At 37.0% G+C, this 17,513-nt stretch overlaps 2 protein-coding genes and 1 long non-coding RNA gene across 4 annotated transcripts in view; 2 read left to right on the top strand and 1 right to left on the bottom strand.

Moving 5' to 3' along the window:
* The window catches only part of LOC135835599 (oocyte zinc finger protein XlCOF26-like), a 38,342-nt gene that overhangs the window by 9,656 nt on the left and 11,173 nt on the right, over window positions 1-17,513 (top strand). The gene's annotated exons all lie outside the window — the stretch shown is intronic.
* LOC135835593 (zinc finger protein 62-like) overlaps window positions 1-17,513 on the top strand; it is a 45,405-nt gene that overhangs the window by 21,910 nt on the left and 5,982 nt on the right. The window contains exon 6 of one of the 2 annotated variants that reach the window (XM_065349927.1): window positions 11,350-14,682. The exons of the other annotated variant lie outside the window; for it this stretch is intronic. Within the exon in view, the coding sequence (XP_065205999.1) occupies window positions 11,350-14,464 (3,115 nt within the window). The 3' untranslated portion in view covers window positions 14,465-14,682. Of the gene's footprint in view, window positions 1-11,349; window positions 14,683-17,513 lie in introns of those variants that run through there. 2 annotated transcript variants of the gene reach the window in all.
* Window positions 3,452-4,267, bottom strand: LOC135835605 (uncharacterized). The gene is made up of 3 exons (XR_010556922.1): window positions 3,974-4,267; window positions 3,711-3,833; window positions 3,452-3,619 (listed from the first exon to the last, which is right to left on the bottom strand). It is a non-coding gene; the product is annotated as an uncharacterized LOC135835605 (long non-coding RNA).

Genomic DNA, 17,513 nt, shown 5'->3' with positions numbered 1-17,513 from the left:
TCAACTCCTTTGGAAACTTGCTGTTGACTACTCGTTCAAGTAGGGGGTGAGACTTGTGAAGTTTAAGCTTCAAGTTGTTGACACACTTCTTGATGACGTCCAGGTTTTGAAGCTTGCCTTGGAGGTTTGAGGAAACCTTGAGCGATACATTTCACGCATTTATAATGTACAAAAGGAAGTTTTATTGCTTCTCTTCCTCCGCTCCAATCTAAAAATTTTCTATAACAGGTGACGCAACGACCCCTTGTCGTCTTATCGAAGATGATTTCGTGCTTCACAGCAGCTTGAGCAGTTACGTTTAGAAGGCTGTTCTTTGGTGAAATGATAAAATTTGGTGACTGAAAGGAGAGAAAAGCTACAGCGATTTTCTCTCTGAATTTCATAACTGTTAATTTTTTTAAGCCAACTTTCAAAATATATATGTTATATTCCCTAATGAAAATGATTAAGAATTTTAGAAATTTAGAAATTTTGGTTTATTATACAAAAATAGAGAATTATAAAATTGTTAATTTGTGAAAATAATAAGAAATTAAAATAAAAATTGAAATTATCAAATTATAAAAATAATTAAAATATAATGTATGTACCAAGAAAATTCAGTTTAAAAAATATTAAAATACATTAAATAATAAATACATAAATAATTAAAAACTTACAGTTTTGACAAGATTCCTTGTTGCTCCAATGGACACAAAAACGAATAAGATTTGGGAATCGGATATTTCAATTCAATAAAAATAAAAATAAAACACGACAAAATATGAATGCTGTCCAACTCGTCATAGTACGAGGCGATCAGAACTTCCGGGTTACTGAAAATTTTGGGAGGGCGATGGGTTCCAGATCCCTTCTTTTGCATTCCGTAAGGACGTAGTCCATTGTTTCGACACTGAATTTGTCGAGAATTTTCGTTCTCATTGAAGTTGAATCGATTCGCAAAATTCAGATATACTTAGACTTTGAAAAATTATAGAAATGAAATAAATTTATGCGATTAAGTAAATAAATAAAGAACTTTAAATTAGCAAGAATGAAGTAAACACACAAAAATCGAAAAATGGAACTGATCTGAAAGTCTCTCCCTCACTTGTATTCATATAAAAATTTGTAAATTTGGACAATACAAACGAGAGGGAGACTTTGGGCACGTGGATGAGCATCTTATCTTTTGGGTCATTTTCAATTGCCAATTAATAGAGTTCCATCGCTATTGATAATGGCCCACAAGACAAGAGTTGTTAAACATAATTTTCATTCAGTTTAAAGGGGTTTGTTGACTTTTACGATCCTCTTTTGAATTTTTTCCGTTAGGCATATCGCGATCATCTGCTAAACATTAAAAAAAATTATGTATGTATCTCTCTATTATGCAATTTTACTGCTTTTTGAGTTTTATTATTTTTGATCAGGGTAATTGTTCGCGTGCCAATACAAATAAATAGCTCCGCTTGCTTCCCACTTCAAAATTAGCTTTAAGTAATTTTATTGCCTCGTAAAAGTCAATTATTTTACATTTAGTTGAATGAAATTTTTGCCAAAAGCTGGATTTAGACAATGTAGGCTCATCCAGAGGGTTTGAGACAGGTGTTCATATACCAGTAAAAGAACAGGGGTGACTTGGTTCCCTTTTTAAATTAGTAGGTAATCAGTATTTCATATAGGGTGAACAAATATGAACTTTTCTAAAACGATGAAAGATGTAATTATAAAATCATTTCGCTTTTTTAGAATAATAGCGCTTATTGAAGCAAGACAAGCACATACATCTTTCGATACATTTCGTGCATTTATTATGTACAAAAGAAAGTTTTGTGAGTCAAATTTACTTACCTCTACTGGTGGCACCTGTGGATGTTGACGGCTGGGTGGTAGTGACTGAATTTGGAATTGGCGATGTAAGCGTCTCAAGTATTTTGATGTTAGCTGTGTCTCAAAGGGCGAGCATTTCCAATATCGCTGGAATATGGAAGAACCTGGCCATTGGGGTGATGAGGTGCTCCTCATAGGTACAACACTCTTGTATGAGTACTCAAAGGGCGAGCATTTCCAATATCGCTGGAATATGGAAGAACCTGGCCATTGGTGTGATGAGGTGCTCCTCATAGGTACAACACTCTTGTATGAGTACTCAAACTGTGGCCCTAGATTGAGGCCAACCTGAAAAAAGACAAGAACATTCCATTGTCAATGTACATGTGTTGTTTGTATGAACAGAGGACTATTATAGTTATACCCAGAAACACTCTCAATTTCACATAATTTCGCTTTCGTGTTGTTTTTCGTGAGCCTGCTAATGGCTCTACTCGCATATTCTATTCTGTGTGGTGAAAATGTTTCCACTATTTTCATCTGCGGATCATTGAAGTGCCTTTAGTATGCTCGGAGATAACGTGCAAACAGGTGTACTTCATTCATTGTCTGGAACGACCCCTTGTCGTCTTATCGAAGATTATTTCGTGCTTGACAGCAGCTTGAGCAGTTGCGTTTAGACGTCTGTTCTCTGGTGAAACGATTGAAGATACTGCAGAAACTTTAACCTTCTGCTTGAAAATGCCAAAGGCCCAATCACAGTGAAATTTTGTGTGACCAACAGGTAAAAAACACAACTTTATACTTTCGTGTAAGTTGCAGGCCACTCTCCATAACAAGTAGAACATTACGTAATTATTCTTATTCTGACCTCTGGAATTGTCAGCATGCAGATACACGTTTTTTTCATTCATTGAAAAATGTTCAAAATAGTAGTGAATCATACCGATGAGAGTTTTTTTACGATATTTCGCGAAAGAGGAAGAAGAATAAAAGGAAAAAATACCTTTATGGTTCGAAATTTCCGCACCCACGTGGAGGGCTTCTAAATATGCCTTTTCTGTAAAATTTTCAAAATTAGTACCTATACGTAATACACTACAAATTTTGAACGATTGCTTAATGATAATGCTGAACTTACCACTAGTTTGGATTAGAATTCTGCCAGGATACCACTTTTTATCCAGCCATTTTGCCGCAATTTTTTCCCCTTGAATGTTAATCTCGGGTGAGCCGCAAATGTGCTTAATTTTGTCGTCAAATTCTACGAGAAAATGCGACATTTCTTTCGTAATATTTTTTTTAATTGGCACGATATTCTTATCGAATAACTCCAACAACTCACATAACGAATTTTTTTCTAAAAAAAAAGTCACTTGTTACAAATTCTTTGCGTTGTTTTTTTTTCGAGCTTCAAGTTTGTTAAATTAAATACACGTTTACGTACCTTTTGCAAGTATTTTTGCTCCATACCGTCGACGGTTGATCCATTTGACAGTAACATTTTTCTCATTAACACGCAAGTCTTTTTCTTCACAAATAAATTTGACATTGTCTTCGAAATTCACAAGAAACCACATTTTTATTTATTTATTTATTTTATTTTATAGAGAGAATATATCACACATTATACCTTTCGTTTTTTTTGCTGGAGGCTTTTCAGCTCTAGAAACCTTTTTCTAGAAACCTCGGATACGTTGATTGTATTTATTGTTAAGTTTTCGAATCCGGCCTCCGTCACTTTTTTGATAACCGTTTGCAACTTCACAGGAAACGGAATAGCGAATTCCACAGTATGGTCTGCTTTCTGTTGAATTGACAAAAAAAAAACGAACATTAATTTTTGAAAATATAAATGAAAAAAAAAATCAAAAACAAGACAATTAAAAAAAACTTACTTTTTCTATCTTCACATTTGACCACGACGCCTCGTCAAATACATTCTCCAAAACATATATTATGTCTTGGGCAACAAAATCAAGACTGGTTGCTGTAAACCGATATTCGACTGGATTGTTCGTCTGCAAAAAATAACAAATATTGAAAATGAATAAGTTGAAAAACCTCTTTCACTGGTAAGCACCCATTTTAAAGAGAATAAAATTATGAACACCCATTTTAAAGAGAATAAAATTACGATTATTTTGCAATAGTAAAATACCAAAGATGATTTCGTGCTTGACACAGCAGCTTGAGCAGTTACGTTTAGAAGGCTGTTCTCTGGTGAAAAGATAAAATTCGGTGAATGAAAGAAGAGAAGTGCTACAGCAATTTTCTCTCTGAATTCCGTAATTGTTGATATTCTTGAACCAACTGTCGAAATATACATATCATAATTATGCATTCACCAGAGCTGTATTGCATAAGATCTCGATCATAACACTTTGCTGTACCACTTGATACCTCGTCTCGTTGGATCACCGTGCGTTTTTTCTGGTCACTAAGTTGCTAGATGAAAGCTAAAACATACTTATTATTACTAATTGAAAATGAATAAAAAAAATTAATAAAAGTTAAACTACATAAGGTTAGTTTTAGTGGAGTAGGTAGTTTTCAATAACACAGCAATTCCCATAAAGCGTTAAATATTTTTAGCATTACGAGGTTTTGGAAAATTGTCAATTTTCTTTTTTTGCCATTATTTGGCAAAATGCCTTTATCCTTTATCTGAAATAATGTGTCCCAAGTATGAAACTTCAGTTTTTAGTAATTCTGTTGAAGCGGCGTAAAACGTTGCGTAATATTTTAATGTGTAGATTAAAATCTAAGTACCACACGAAACATTCGGAACCTATTAAGCCATTGAGTGTCTAGTTCATTATTTTTCGAAAAGTAGCTGGAGCATTTACCAGTCCAAAGGGCATTCGATTCAATTCGAAATGTCCCTAAGGAGTGCTACATGCTGTCTTCTCTTCGAACGATCAAAAGTTGATCAAAATTAGGTTAAAATTTAAAACTTGAAAGAGTGAATAATTGATAATCAACTCCTACATGCACACATAAATAAATGAAATCATTAAAACTTACAAAATTAACGAAATCATATAGGTACAATGGTACATGATAACGGCGAGGCGAAAATATAGCATAATATACCTCTACAAGTGTACACAACCCCCCCCCCCCCAGGGAAAATTTTCATTCAGCAGGAATAAAATTTTTCAAAATTGACTGGAACTAAATTAAATTATTCTCAAACTGGCGGTTTTCAATCGCCTGAATATGCCGGTGGCTCAGATGTCATGTTATGTATTTGGTTGGTGATGAATTGTGGTTGTTGGTATGGGTGATTTTCTGAGGCTCAAACTTGGCTGCAACAAAATTGTTGCGCTATAATCTAGCCTATTGAGGTGCTACCTATAATAATTTTATAAATATGAGTCGAAAACTAAGCTCATCAAAAGAGATTTTATCTTAGAGGTCGAAAGTTGTTTCTGATATACCAAACATGGTCGAATTCCTCCCTACGATCTCACGTGACCAAAAAAAAAATACGATTTGATTTCATGTATTTTGTACTAAATCGTGTCTTCGTGAACGCAGCTTGCTGCGCGGTGATTAAAAAACACGGGCATCTAACGCGTTCGCCCTTTTTATTGCAGATTTACTGGCGACGAGAAGACTTACGTGGTCGTTGAAAATGAAAACCAAAATTTGATCTGTGATACTAGAAAAGCTGATGTTTCGGTCGCCGCCACTACAGTCGTCGTCGTGGGAAAACGTACTTCAAAAAAGATCTCGCCCGCAGTCAGTCGCTCGAAAAATATCGCGCCCGTGGTCAATCGCCCAAAAAGAATCGCGCCCGCAGTCAATCACAATCACCCGTTGATAATCGTAACGAATTTCTCCCCCGCGACGTCTCTTCCGTGTGCAAAAACCGACGCGCTAAATAACGTGATAACTATTGAAAATAGTCAAATGCCTGATAAGATCAAACACGTCTGTATTCATTGTTCGAAAGCATTTCCGAGTAAGACTGCAATCGAGACACATTTTAAAAACGTACACGGTAACGCCAAATCCAGACAAATAAAAGGTGTCCTCAAGAAAGACGCTTCTGATAGTAAAGGTATCGCAGTCATTGATACTAAACGTCGTATTCGAACGCAGTTCGTGTGTTCATTTTGTTCGAAAAAATTCCGTAGTAAAGTTAGTATGGAAAAGCATGTGATAGAGATGCATTCGACCTCGACCACGACTACTAGCGAGAATATCGATGAATCGAAACCAGCCGTAGATATCGAAGTTGAACCGGAACATTCCAAAGCAGCTGATGAGGCTGCAAAATCAAACGATCAAGATGACGCATCGCATTACATTTGTGCCAATTGCGGCCAAAAGTTCCCCAGTAAGGTGAAGTTGAACAGGCATTTGAAAAGGTACTCGAAAGAATACGCCCAGATGTGCGTATGCGACGTGTGCGATAAAAAGTTTACCACTCCGTATTCGATGCGAAATCATAGAAAGCTCAATCATGAAAATCCTTTCGTAGAGGACGATTTCTGGAAAGCTAACGTTCCAGCAACTGCCTCGAACTCAGCGGCTGAAGATAAATTGAAATCGATGGAAGTCATGATAGATGGTAAACGTATTTTCCAATGTGATCAATGCGCGTATAAGTGTCCGGTTAGAAATCGTTTTCGTATGCATTACCGAATTCATAGCGGAGAACGTCCGTATTTTTGCGAAAAATGTGGCAAACAATTCAATTCTTATACTTTGCTGCGTAATCATCTGGCAGGCGTGCACGAAGGGATTAGAAAATTCCCTTGCGATATCTGCGGCAAGAAGTTCGCGTCTAAGCATTACGCCGACGAGCATCGACGCATCCATACCGGCGAAAAACCATTCGTTTGCGATCTATGTGGTTCGGCGTTTACTCATCTTACTTCTTTGTTGACCCATAAAAACAGACACGATACGGTGCCACGGTTCAAATGCCCTTGGTGTCCGCAGTCGTTCGTGTATCGAGGTGGTTTGGCTCTGCATAAAAAAAGGCATACCGGTGATCTTAGCCATAAATGTAACGAATGTGGTAAAGCGTTCATCGATAAGCAGCATTTGAAGAGACATCTGGCTGTGCATTCGGATGATAGACCTTTTACTTGTAATATTTGCGGAGCGACGTTTAAATTGAGCAAATACCTCGGATCGCATAAGAAAACACACAGGAATGAGAGGAAGTAGAAAAGAGAAAGTCTGTGTAAAGATGATTTGAGTTGTTTTTTTTCACAATCGGTTGTGTGTGTTTTTTTTAAAGGTTTAATGATGGAGTCATTGGCTCGTCGATGAATTGGTTATTTTTATGTTTTGGTATATGTAATACACTTTTTTCTACTTGACAAACGTTGGAAAATTTATTCATTTTTTTGATTTCGATCAAATCTCTACGAATTTGTGACATTATGTTTCTGATATTTGAAGAAAAAGGGAAGGTTTCTTCAAATTGAGGACTTGAACCAAGGTTTAACGGCGACATTTACATATACTGTATTTAAAAAATGGAAGTATATAAATTGTCAAGGTATATGTTGTACTCAACTACTCACCTCAGAAAGTTATATTAGACGTTCGTCGATATTTTTTACTTTTTGTAGCAGGTTCTCCACGTCAGCTTTCGGTATCGTAATAGCGTTGATGAATTCCTACGTATAAAAAAACATGAATTAATTTGGTAAAATCACAACCATTTAATCGGTTGCTCAAATTTTTATTTTTACTTACGTTGAAAATTTGGGCCACATATTCTTACCATATTATCTGTCTTAGCTTCAGTACTCTCTTTAGTTGTTGTCTCCTCTTTAGTACTCTCTTCAGTAGCTGTTGTATCTGTCAACGCATTAAAATAAGTGTAATAATCATTATTACTTACATTTTTAATGAATTTAGTCTTAGGCTTTCTTTCTTTAGATTGCCTTACACTCTTACCCTGAGCAGTCTTAATTTTCACATCTTCAGCATTCTCCCTCGCCGCATCTGCCTCCGGGCATCTACATCCGGCGCGTGATGTCCTAGAAAGCGAAGCAGCTCTTCAGCTGTCCGCTCATTCCGCCGGTACTCATCCCACGCATTGGTGAGATTTTGTTCATGTCGCCTCTGGTCCCTATTTGCCGGCCAGGCAGTCGGCTCGCCTCGCCAGTAGTCTTAATTTTCCAAGGACATATGTTGACTGACTTCGTGTCCCTGGGGTTGGCGTGATAATGAAAATGAAATTCAGGGTGCCAGTGCAACTCGTTGATAACCATGTTGTTGCCAAATTTTATCTTCGGTTTGAAAATGGACGTCAAATCTGGAAAATCTGGAACATTGACTCCATCGTTAATAAAATCAAAAAAATTCAATTAAGTATAGGTACATAATGTCTTTATTAATCGGTAATTAGCTAATTACATATACCTAATTGCTTTCGTTTTTCAACCTTGAATGTTGTCAGTAAAGTGGAACTATGTAGTTTCAAATTTTATCAGAAAAGTAGAAGTTCGTAGCTAAAAGTAGATAAAAATTTTTACATGCCTGAAACCTTAAGGAATATTATATCTTACAAATTCATAATTCATTCAACTTAGATCTATGCAATATTTTACAATACATATGTACATCTATTTTAGGATTTGCATTTTTGGAAACCCTATTTCATAATGATGAAATTTATCCTTCTTCAGTTTTTGACAACCCTATTTCTCTTAACATTTCATCATCTTTAAATTTAACTACCACAAAACTATTCTTGTGTACAATATAATATATCCTACATGACATAATTGTTCCTTGTGTGGTGTATGCATTTTCGAGAGTCCAAAAACCTGATCTCCCGCATATGTCAGGTTTCTTATTTTTCCAAAAGTTGGGAAAAAAGAATGTAAGTTTCCCAAGTATGGTTTATATCTGTGTAGGTTGGTAATTGTTTGGTCACCTAACCTATCAATAATATCTTTTGCCAATTCATTTCCAAGATTTTTGAAAGGGACTTCTCCCCCAAAATGATCCCATATCTAACAAGTCTCTCGTGATCATTCTCTTCTCAGCATAGTTCAGGCTACTGTGAAGTCGGCCTCCACCGATGTAAGATTTAGTGCTCACAACATCCATTGCGAAGGGAAGTAGTTGGGTTTGAAGTACATCTAATTTTTGAAAAGTAATGAGATGGAGTATAACTTACGTGTTGTTGACATCATGTACATTTTTATGTATTTGTTAAATCTTTCCTCCAGCCAGTACACCTGCAAGTAGGCGGGGGGAATCTTTTCTAAACGAAAAGTGGCTGTATGTACTCACTTTAAATTGCTCCTTATTGCAGTGCCAGGTGTTTCTTCCTTTCGTTTCATTTTAAATTACATTTCTTTTGTAATGTGGCGCCCATCATCCTGATATACATAATAATAAAAAAAAAAAATCAAATTAGATTAATATTTTAAAAATAAGTAATGCAATGTTATTATAAAATGAAAAAAAATTCAAATAGTCAGAACCAAAATTATAAAACAAAACATTTCAACATTATTCAAAATTTACTTTGGCTTTCTTTTGTGATCTTGCCTCCAAAAAGTCTAAATACTTTGCGCACTAGGATTTGAAATCTAGTATGTCCATGGCTGAACGACTTGCAAGGAAAACCTTTACTCAGCGTTTACGCAAAGCTCTTTTGATTTTCAAGTTTCAAGGTAAGTTACTTACCTTGAAACTTGGAAAATTTTATTTGATGTCTGAATAATTCTACATACTTACTTTCGCACAAATTTTTACAGTAAAATCTCTTTTGGAATATCGCTCCTCACTTATAAAAAAGTCGAGAAGGGCGATTTTGTATCATTAATACCATCGATTTTCTGCAGGAAAATAGTAGAAACGTACTCCTCTGGAAATTCAACTCCAATATTTATTTTCATAGTCCATAATCAGTGTATTGAAGTCAGTAACAAATCGTGTAGAATTAAAGCCAGGTCTAAAACGATGATTAAAAATACATAACTTAACTTGAAACTTAATACATTTTTAAATAAACATTTATGCATCTCGAAAATTGAAAAATTAACCTCCGGCGGTAGATCTTGGTTTCTTTCTCTACGTAAGTATATTTTGAAACAAAATTTTGAAGCTATGTACAATCATCTTGATACAAAAACGTATAATTAAGGAATAATCAAATTTTTTGAAAAATTAATAAAATAAACTACTTAAAATAAAAATGAAATTACCTACTGAAAAATTGTACTTACAAAATCGAATACTTTTTGACGGTATTGGAAGTATTCCACTCGAGTACAACTGCTAGTGCGTACCCTGTTTCTGGGGGAATCAATTCATTTTAGAAGAATGATACCTTAACTACTTGAAAATTAAATTTGTGATCTTGATATAATTTTTTTCTTTCGTTCACTATTACACAATAATACATTATGCGGATCAAAATTCATAGAATCCTCAACATTTAATTGCAATAATGCTCAGGAGTATTATGAAGTAAATACTTAAGTATGATTATTACTGGATTCGTCCTATGCATTTCTGATTTTTTTCCCTGTATTCTCGATGCGTATGAAGCATTCTTCCTTGGGTGGTGTGGGTTCCAGCCCTTCTTCTGCTGGGCGATATCCGGCCACATATTCGTTTTCTTCATCATCTCCTGGATAAGTTACGTATATCCTTTCATCCCTCCATACGGTGGGTGCTGGTCATACTGGGTTACTTTACAAACAACTCGAGTTTTCTACGTTTTGGTTAGTAAAGTTCGGGTTTTCACCGATTTTCAGAAATTTAATCATCTTGAAGAGAAAAAAATGCTAATAATATCAATAATTGAATAGTTTGCCAAGTATACACATTTTCATTCGTTTCCAACTGGCTACGCTGCAGTTTTAGCGTCGCGGTTACACAGCCCTGCCTTTTGTTAAAATCGTCAAAATGTCACTTTCTGCCAAAAACAGCAAAAAATCTGCCTTTTTTGTTCAAAAATTAGGTAATATGCTTGTTTGTCAGAGTATGCCAAAAATTGTCAATTTTTTGCCAATAATTCCCAAAAAAATCCCTTTTTTTGCTAAAGTTGTCGGAGTTCTGATTTTTGCCAAAAATTTTGAAGAATTCTCGCATTTTGACAAAATTGCCAGAAATTTACCTTTTTTTTTTGTTTTTTTTTTCAAAAAATCCCAAAAAGAGTTTTTTTGTCAATAATTTCCAATGAACCCTTACTTTTCTTACAATTGCAGAAATCTTGCTATTCTGGCCAAAATTCGGATTTTTTGGCAGAAATTGCGAAAATTTTATTTTTTTAATTTTGTAATGTTTCATTTTTTTGCATGATTTTTTTTCTTCAATGAAATGTTTTGCTCGAATTTTGTCACCTTTCTGGTTACTTTTTCGAGTTTTTCTGGTTACTGATGTTACTTTTTTTTTGGAAAAAAATTAGGTACGAGCCCTGTCGTATCAAATTTGTGTTAAAGTATTAGAAATTAGCTTGTTTGAAAATGTTACCACTACTGCTACGTATACGTAGTTAAACTAATGTGGCGAATATTATAAGTGGATCCCTTTCTTTTACAGGAGTAGTGCTGCACTCGAAGGCGAGAAATGGGATCCACTTATATTGCCACCTCAACAACAGACGGCAGCCGGTGCTACGGCGACGAATGCCGAAGATCGAGCGAAATTAGTGAAAAGTAAAAAATTAGGTCCTCTGATGCGTAGCTATGAAGGTAACGATGTCATCGTGCTGGAGTGCGACCAATGTACGGCATTTTTTATCGATAAAAACGATTACGACAAGCATCGTAAATCGCACGAAAACCACAGTGTAGGCGAATGCGCCGTCGAAGCGAGCTTCATTTCCGTATGCGGTGATGATTTCGACGACGTCCATTTGAAAACTGTAGATGATACCGAGTCTGCAGCAAAAATACGCAGTAAGAAAAAATCGTCGTCGAATTCGCCCAGTAAAGCGGTTAGCCCGAAAGGCTGGAGAAATTCGAGTCGACAAAAACTACGTATCAAGTTGGGCGGAAACGTGGTTGTGAAGAAAACTGCCAAGAAAGTTAGTACCGGTACTGGTAGATCTTCGTTGTCGAAAGATGATTCAATTAGTGTTCGTGGCTTGTCGTCGTCGCTGTCTTCGCAAAGAAGGCAATCGACCAAAAACGTTAGCTATACCGAGTTCGACGATAGCGACGGTGAAAATGATAGAAAAAATGTGAAACGTGTGTTGCCCGACGAATTTGAAACGCGCATCACGAAACGTGCTAAAGATGTGAAAAAACGCAAATGTTCGGAGCCTGTAGCGTTCGAAATGGATAGCTCGGAGGACGAGGTGAAACCAGGAAGAGGCGACGATATTATCGAAGTTATCGAAGAAATGATTATAGCCGATCGAACGCCGAGTAAAAAAAATACGCGTGAACGAAGAAGCACTTCGGATGGTGAAGTTAGGAGGAAGAAACCGAGACTGAAAAGGTTACGTCGTGGAAACGACGAAGACGACGATAAAGGTCAGACTATCTACACTTGCGCCCATTGCTTGCGAAAATTCCGACGTAAATCGAATTTAAAAAGACACATGTCGAAATTGCACTTCGGTAAAGAGAAGGATGACGCTAGCGACGGATCCAAATGGTTCACCGGATATTGCTGCGATATTTGCGGAGAAGGGCTGCAAGTACGATCGATGATGATGGCTCATCGCGACGTCATGCATGGCAGGTATCCGGAGATCGACTGGTGTAAATATCAAACGTCGCTGGCTCGAGTGAAATTCTGCAACGAATGCAAGAAGTATTTCCGCGGAGGTAAATTATTCGACGAACATATCTGCGATAAAGGTAAAGGTATCGTCGACGAAGAACGCGCCAGACTGATGAAAGAAGCCGAAGACATCAAACCGTCGTTTTTCTGTTATATTTGCAATCACTGCTTCAAATGGAAATGGGATTACAGAGCGCATCACGAAAACGAACACAAAGAAGCTCCGCCCATAGATTGGTCCTCGCTGAATCCTTTGAAACTCGAATTCTACTGCGATAAATGCTGCAAAGCGTATTCCGACGAGATGGTGTTGAATAGTCACGAGTGCACCGCCGCAGCTCAACAAACGGCCAGCGACATGGCCGTTAAACCGTTCCGATGCGAGCTTTGCGGCAGCGATTACTTCTGGAAATCGGATTTCCGGCGACATATGCGAACCAAGCACCCGAAAGAGAACTATCGACCTACCGAGCACGATACCATCATATACTCGTGCCCGTACTGCGAAGAAAAGTTCTCGATGAAGAAACGTATTCTGCATCATATGCGCAAAGCTCACAATATCAACAGCGACTCGCCGTTCGTCTGTGTGCAGTGTAACAAGGTGTTCAGACGACGTGACAATCTCGATCGACATAACGAATCGTATCATCCGACTCTGAACGATCAAGAAGCGAACAAAATACTATCCGGAGCTGAAATCAAAATCAACGGCGAGATTGCCTACCATTGCGAGGTATGCAATCGTAATATGTCGAATCCGAACCGGTTCATATCGCATTACCGAGGCCATTACTCGGAGAATAAATTCACGTGCGATTTATGCGGCAAGCAGGCGAAAACTCAGCACCAACTCAACACGCACATCAAAAATATCCATTTGAATATTCGTAACTACAAGTGCGACATTTGCAGCAAGAGCTTTTACACCAAACAAGCCTGCGAAGAGCATAGACGTATTCATACCGGCGAACGTCCGTTCTCGTGCGAAATCTGCGGCAAAACCTTCGTCGCCGGAAACGCGCTCATATCGCACAAACGATTCCATAACGATTTCTACCCGCACAGCTGCCACATGTGTCCGAAAAAGTTCAAAGTTCGCAGATCGCTCATCAATCACATACGTACGCATACCGGCGAACGTCCGTTCAAGTGCGATTTGTGCACCAAAACGTTCAACAACTCGTCCCAGTATTCGTACCATAAAAAAGTCACTCATTCGGAAGCTCGACCGTTCGTATGTTCGCTATGTGGTAACTGCTTCAAAGCGAATAAGTTCCTAACCAGGCATATGGAACTGCACGCTATTCGTACTCAAATCCAAACCCGCAAACCGAACAATCCGGCTCACTATACGACATCTCAGATTAAAACCTCGCCAGCAACAACCCCTTCGGCAGCTCAACCTGTTGCGAGTACAACGATAGCGGCCAGTCATCAGCAACAGCAACCAGTACCGCAGCAGCACCCTCCTCTTCTTCCTCAGCCTGCAAATAGAGTTAGCGTCGTCGAACAAACCGTTTCCAGCGCACCGATTATGACTGCTCAGGTGCAACCAGTTCAACATGGCAATTCTGGAGGTGCCGTTTACGTGAAAGAAGTCTCGCCATCGACTTCGGCCACCTACAGAAATGATGATCTGGTAGCAGCAGCGATGTATAATTTGCAGAGAACCGGATACGAGAATAATACGAATGAATTTGCCAGACCTGTCGTCGCTCCAGCAGGTTGTGATATCAATACCATGAATGGCAACAAGAGAAATTTTACAGCAGCCGATGCTTATGTGACTGCTGCTAGTTACGCTTTGGGTAACGAAGATTTTAAAACTAATCCCGGTACAGTTGCTAGACCTTATAATCCTCCTGGTCAGCCTCCCGGTAACCATTCTATAGCCACTGGCAAACACATGACGTGGTTGTAATGTATTTGTGTTCGACCTTTTTATTTCTTTTTGCGGTTTGATTAATTTTTTTATTGTATCTCTTTTCCACGTCTGAGTGTATTTATTTCATTTTTTCAAGTATAAAAGCATATTGTATGTACAGAAAACTCGATTATTTTGTTTTAAAGTATGTTCTTGAAAAATTTCGACTACAATACAGTTGTTTGTTTTTTTACTGAAGAAAGTTTTAATTTGTTGCGAATTTTCACTCATTTTTGAATTTTTATCTGAAAGAAACGTTTAGTTGGAGTTACTTCGAAAGATGGTATATTTTTTTAAGGGACTGTATGGATTACACCCAGGACGCTCAAATTGTACCCGACGTGTTCATATAACGATGCTACGGTATTGTAATTTTCCTGAAGATGGTACAATTTTTTAAGGGACTGTATGGATTACACCCAAGACGCTCAAATTGTACCCGACGTGCTCGTATAACGATGCTACGGTATTGTAATTTTCCTGAAGATGGTACAATTTTTTAAGGGACTGTATGGATTACACCCAACACGCTTAAATTATACCCGACGTGCTCGTATAACGATGCTACGGTATTGTAATTTTCCAAGTTGAATTACATAGGTAGGTATTTCAGAAGATTTGGTTGCAAAGCGGTTCAATAAATAATCCGTTTTTTTTCTGGAACAATGCTTCCCTCAAATTCTCAGAGATTGGTAATTTCTCTGCATACAACCATTGGATAATCTCTTCAGTTTTAAGTATATTTTTTATCATTCTTTGGTGATGTTCATCAAGATGGCTCACGATGATTAAACGAGTTATTGCTTTTCTAAAGCGGGTATTTCACTGAGCAAGTTTACTAGCTGCAAGTAAGCAAAACAAGTGAAGTTTTCTATACTTGCAAGCGATCTGCAAGTGAAATGTAAACTATTGTTATGTTCCCAAAAAAATATAAATGTTCAAAAATAACATAATTTTATTATTTCAAAAAATAATAAGTACAAAGTACAAACACACGTAAAAATTACGAGTAAGTACAATTAATATTAAAATTAAAATTACCTTAGTAAAAATTACAAGACTAGATGATACGATTCGCGAAAATAGTCAACAAAAATAGAATAAGACTTGATTAAATAAATTATTGTTAATATCGCACAATCCGAAATTAAATAAAAATAAAAAAATCAACTCAAGTCAGTAAAAAATTAGAAGTTTGTAAAATCTTTGTATTAAAATTTAAATAAATAGTAAGACTTTTAGTCTTGGCTATCGGCTGGTGGTGGGGGGTTCCTGTAACAAATTTTATGGACCCAAAAATGAGGAGAGCGACGTAATTGACGAGGGTGGGCGGCGGAGACGACGACGAAAAAAATAACATGCACACAATCATCAACAAATTCAAATAAAAAAATACAAGATTGAGCATTCACTGAAGTTCTAGGGGCTCCATTTGCGGGCAACTTGGCGCTTTGAGCCTTACGAAGACGCGGCGTGGAGGCCGCACCAGCTCCACCGCCACGACGTCCACTCCTGGTACGAGCCATCTCAAATTCTCAATAAATCGTGAAAGCACAAAAAAGTTCTCGAAAAGGTAGAACAAAAGTTCTCGAAGTACAACGAATCGAAAATACTCAAAAATAACGCACAAAGGGGGAAAACGAACAGGGGGCAAAAAATCCAGGAGGGAATCCACGAGGGTAAATAACGACAAGCACACTACTACAACAACATGACAACATCGAAACAAAACAACAAAATTATGGAAAAATAAACTTTAATTTAAGGAAGTGAGGGTCAAGTTGCACAAACACAAACTACATACAAGTATTTACAAATGAGTTAGAGAAAATGATGATACACAAAAGACAACAGCTAGCTAACTAACTATTGTTTTAATTAACTTGGACTGGCACTAAACTGGCACCAATATCGATCGATGTTGGCATTTTCTTCGTTCTCCCTTTCGTAGTAGGAACGAAGAAAATGATTCGGTGTGATGACTTCAGTATCATCCGCGCTCACGTATGTCTCCCAATCACTCATCAGTACAATGAAACACAGAAATGGAAATTTTGTTCACAGTGGCATTTGGCGGTCTAATTCAACACAGGGTAAAAACTCATAAAAAAGTTGTAAAGTTTGACCACAAGCTGGAAATGGAAAAACATATGAAGAAGACAGAAGGTAGATTGGTATGATGAGCAATAATTAAATCAAAAACGTAAATGCAAAATATTGCATTTTAACCAAATGGTAGGTAGTTGTAAAGCAAGCAACTTAACACTATCATTCCTTATCACACTTTCTGCTATGATATTGTGTACTTTGGTGAATATCTGTGAGTTCAATTTAATGTTTAAACAGTCAGGAAGAAACAAAGCCAATTTTGGTTTATATACCATATCAGCAGCAGCACCTGTTGATTTTGAGGCTTTGATTTTATTAAATTCTTGCTAGTAGGTGTTTCGAATACTTCTGGAAGAAAAAAAGCCAATTTTGGTTTATATACCATATCAGCAGCAGCACCTGTTGATTTTGAGGCTTTGATTTTATTAAATTCTTGCTAGTAGGTGTTTCGAATACTTCTGGAAGAAAAAACGCCAATTTTGGTTTATATACCATATCAGCAGCAGCACCTGTTGATTTTGAGGCTTTGATTTTATTAAATTCTTGCTGGTAGGTGTTTCGAATTCTTCTGAGCTTGGTTTTTATTTCATCAGCTGTAAGTAATATTCAGAAACACTTCGTTGTTCCTCAGCTCCATGATCAGCCCTTCATAGGCTACAGCTCTTTTTGTGGTATCCTTATAATCAGGGTCCTTCATGTTGTATATCAGTGGATATTTTTTTAAACAGGATAAAAACATGGTAATTTTATGAAAATTCCACTTCTCCTTCTCCATAATTTTAAATAATTAATAATTATTATTTTTAAAAATGTCACCACAAATTTAAATCACTATCAATCAATGTGATTTCTCCAATAACAATGAAGTGAGTGATTGATAACACAAAAATCCTGTCGTTTTGGATGTTTGTACTTTCCCTCAGAGTGTACAAACATC

The sequence above is a fragment of the Planococcus citri genome, chromosome 2, assembly GCF_950023065.1.
Source record: "Planococcus citri chromosome 2, ihPlaCitr1.1, whole genome shotgun sequence".
NCBI lineage: Eukaryota > Metazoa > Arthropoda > Insecta > Hemiptera > Pseudococcidae > Planococcus > Planococcus citri.
Note: the sequence above shows the minus strand (reverse complement) of the source record. Positions and strands in the feature narration are given on the sequence as shown.